Source organism: Candida orthopsilosis, assembly GCF_000315875.1.
Source record: "Candida orthopsilosis Co 90-125, chromosome 3 draft sequence".
NCBI classification, from domain to species: Eukaryota; Fungi; Ascomycota; class Pichiomycetes; order Serinales; family Debaryomycetaceae; genus Lodderomyces; species Lodderomyces orthopsilosis.
This window is the reverse complement of record NC_018296.1, coordinates 285,126-288,592: the sequence shown is the minus strand read 5'-3', so window position 1 is coordinate 288,592 and position 3,467 is coordinate 285,126. Positions and strand designations below refer to the sequence as shown.

General features: G+C 36.4%; 3 protein-coding genes across 3 annotated transcripts in view; all 3 read left to right on the top strand. All coding sequences in view use genetic code 12, as the record gives it.

The window, feature by feature from the left end:
• CORT_0C01420 (Dld2 protein) overlaps positions 1 to 661 on the top strand; it is a gene marked incomplete at both ends in the record, with an annotated part of 1,599 nt that extends 938 nt beyond the window's left edge. Inside the window, one exon of the mRNA XM_003868375.1 lies at positions 1 to 661. This exon is cut by the window's left edge and continues 938 nt beyond it. Coding sequence (XP_003868423.1) covers positions 1 to 661 — 661 coding nt within the window.
• A 208-nt stretch (positions 662 to 869) lies between these two features.
• On the top strand, positions 870 to 1,865 carry CORT_0C01410 (hypothetical protein; the record flags this gene model as incomplete). Its single annotated transcript, XM_003868374.1, has 1 exon — positions 870 to 1,865. One exon carries the CDS (start codon positions 870 to 872, stop codon positions 1,863 to 1,865), a length of 996 nt encoding a protein of 331 aa, XP_003868422.1.
• Positions 1,866 to 2,806: 941 nt separating this feature from the next.
• CORT_0C01400 (hypothetical protein) overlaps positions 2,807 to 3,467 on the top strand; it is a gene marked incomplete at both ends in the record, with an annotated part of 2,094 nt that continues 1,433 nt past the window's right edge. Inside the window, one exon of the mRNA XM_003868373.1 lies at positions 2,807 to 3,467. This exon is cut by the window's right edge and continues 1,433 nt beyond it. Coding sequence (XP_003868421.1) covers positions 2,807 to 3,467 — 661 coding nt within the window.

Sequence of the window (3,467 nt, the reverse complement as noted above, 5' to 3'; positions counted from 1 at the left end):
CGCAGATATGATGCATTGCTTAAACTATGGTGACTTCACCAGTGAAAAGATGTTGGAGGCACCCACCATTTTTTTCAAACTAGGTGGAATCAACGACGTAGTCGTCAATGAAAATGTCAAAATCTTGAAAACTATAACTCAAGCTAACGAAGCTGCCAATTTCAAATTTGCTAAAAATAAACAAGAACAAGAAGAACTCTTTTCAGCTAGGAAAAATGCATTTTATGCCATGATCAATTGGGGTCGTAATGAAATTGATGAAGATGTAAGAATATGGGTTACTGATATTGCAGTTCCCTTGTCACGATTGTCATATGTGTTAGACGAAATCAATGACTGGATTAAAAACTCACCTTTCGAATCAATTATTTTGGCTCATGCCGGTGATGGCAATTTCCATGCTGATATTTTTTACAAAAAGGAACAACGAGCTGAAGTTGAGGCAATTGTCAACAAGATGATTCAATTAGGTATCGATAATGATGGAACAGCTACTGGTGAACATGGTATAGGAAATGCCAAGCGGAGATTCTTACAGTTGGAGTTGGGTGAGGATACGATTGACATGATGAGAAAGATTAAGTTGTCGTTGGATCCTAATAGAATTTTAAATCCTGATAAGATTTTTAAAATTGATCCAACCGATAAGGGAGAGTATTAAATGAATGTGATTGGAGGAGGACAAATCTGTATATTGTTTGATTAATCTTTTCATAGACCGGTTATAGATGTACTCTGTATGATTGAGTTATGGTAGTGTAGGTGTGTATCTTTCTTGCACGTGACAATATACAGGGCTTACTGTGTTTATTTTTTATTTATTTAGCGAGAGTTGCTACCATCTTGAGGGAATGAAGTAAACTCGAGACATGTTCATACTTATCAGATCCTTGATTTATTGTCTTTTGTATATTACCTCCAGCGTTGTTGCCACAGAGCCAACAATTCTCACTGGCGAGAATGGTGCTATTTGCCGTTGGATTCAAGCAAAGGCCAACAACGACAACTCATATGTCAGACTCTTTGTGAATGAGACTGTTGTTGACTACGAAATTTTCGGCTTGATCTTCAATTACAAAAACATTGTCAATTTTGCATCTGTCCCTAGAATTGAGAATTTTACTGACTTGTATCCCACAAACAAAACCGAATTGTATTCGACGATGTTGGGCGGCGATGGAAAATTTATTGATGATGCTGCTAAGGACCATTCAGTTGATACATTGAGATTCTGGAGTGGTGTCATCGACAAAGAGATTATATTTCTTGTTTCAGAGTCAGGGACTTATTGTGTTTACATTGCACCAGACCCAGTTAAGGCACCAGACTTTGAATTACCTGTGCACTTCAAAAATTACTATGGCAACATGAGATACAGTTCTTACTTGTATTACACAAGTTTGAAATGGATCTTTATTATCTTGTTTGCGACTATTGCAGCAATTTTCAAATTCTTGAAAGATTTGAGTGCAGGAGGATCTCAGAGCTTGAGCTCAGTAAAAGCTGCGATGAATACACTTGTCATGTTAACATTTGTTCCGTTTGTGCTAATGAGGTTATTTGATTTTTGCTACTTATTTGTTCAAAATAGCGTGTTTGCACCATACCAAGGGTCTTCCATAGAATCCTTTCTAAGTTTCCTTTCACTTCTCATTTCAATGCTTGATGCACTATTTCAATTTTATGTGGCTCTATTATTTTCAATGGGACTTGGTGCCATTTATTACTACAAAAGCGATGCTAATTATAGAGGGTTTTTGCCCGAATGGTCTCGAATTGCAACTAAATTTCCATTAGCCTCTGCATTTATTATAAGTCTTACACATTCATATTTTGAAGGGCTGATTACCATCTCGTTTTTTTGAACATCAAAAACAATTCTGCCAGAAATCAGTTACAAAATTTTGAATTATACGAGCCAATTATTCAACTGTATTATGTTCATTTTATCAGTCAAATTCTATTTCAAAACAAAGAAAAAACTAACAGTCTTACCTTTTAATACAGGTATTGGATCCATAGACAAAGTTGTCTTACCTTTCAATTTGGATACTGAATCCATAGACAAAGTTGTTTCAGCATTCAAAAAGACAACATTGACATTTTGGTTCATACCCATTGTTATCTTTGGCCTTACTTCGATGATCATATGCGATTGGGTATTTTACTACATTCTTAATGATGTATTCGATTTAAAAGCATTGTATGCGTATTGACCAGAACTGTACAAATCCGACTTAGATATGCAAAACGAGGAAATATTACAATTGATTATTTTAACTCATGCTTTGTCCCCATTGATTGGCACCCCTCTTATACGACCGGTGTTAGTTTATTTGATTTGGGTTACGAGCACAAATAGGACAACAATTGACAATAAGGTTCAATAGAAACGATGTAAGAATAGTTGAAAGCTATACAGTGTTTTTATTTTTTATTCATAGTAATGCGACATAATTATTCATACCAAAAACACAATTTTTCAAACCATCTAGATATATTTATTCAAACTATACAATTACCCAAAATGAATTTCTGTATATTTATCCTGATTGATGAGCCTGATGCCATTATATTAGAATTTTAATCTTGAGGGCACGAAATAGTAACAAGTTGTGCCACATTGGTATGAATAAAAAATAAAAACATTGTGTGTCAGTTTCGTAAAGTTTGTTTGGGGTAATAAAGCGCACAACCATTACCTATTTAGGGATGCGCCATAGTGTGAAAAACTTCACAACTTCGACATATTGACACCGAAGGTCCATAACACCGAAATACTCTTAACTGCACACTATAGTTGGAGATGTCTTGGAGGAGACTACCGTTTAAATCGATCTTTTGTGGATTCACAGGTACGGCAATAGTATCATATGGCGCATACAAGTATGGTCAATATAAAGTGTTGACTGATCCGCCATTGAATTTGTTTCCCAATTCGTCAACAACAAAATTGAAATCACTTGATCCTCCAAATTACTGCAACAACGTTTCGACAATTGTTTCTGAAATTGTCAATCTTGGAGTTGAAGTAGGTAGTAGCAAACCTGAGATAGATCATCATACTAGCAATGAATTCACCACACATGCGCCATTGAAAGGCGAAGTTCCGCAATACGTGCTTTATCCAACGTCAACTGAACAAGTATCACAAGTGTTGAAGATTTGCAACCGAGAGCGGGTTCCAGTGGTTCCATTCTCAGGAGGCACTAGTATTGAAGGCAACTTTCATTCTACTCGTCATGGTGTTGTCATAGATACATCGCGTATGAACAAAGTGTTGGCGGTCAATGACAATGACTTGGATGTTGTTGTACAGTGTGGTGTTAATTGGCAAAGGCTTAATGAAGATTTGGAGCCATACGGGTTGATGTTTGGTACCGATTGTGGACCGCTGGGGTTGATCTCAGGAATGATTGCCACAAATGCTTCTGGTATTAATGCTTCTAGGTACGGAGCCATGTCTG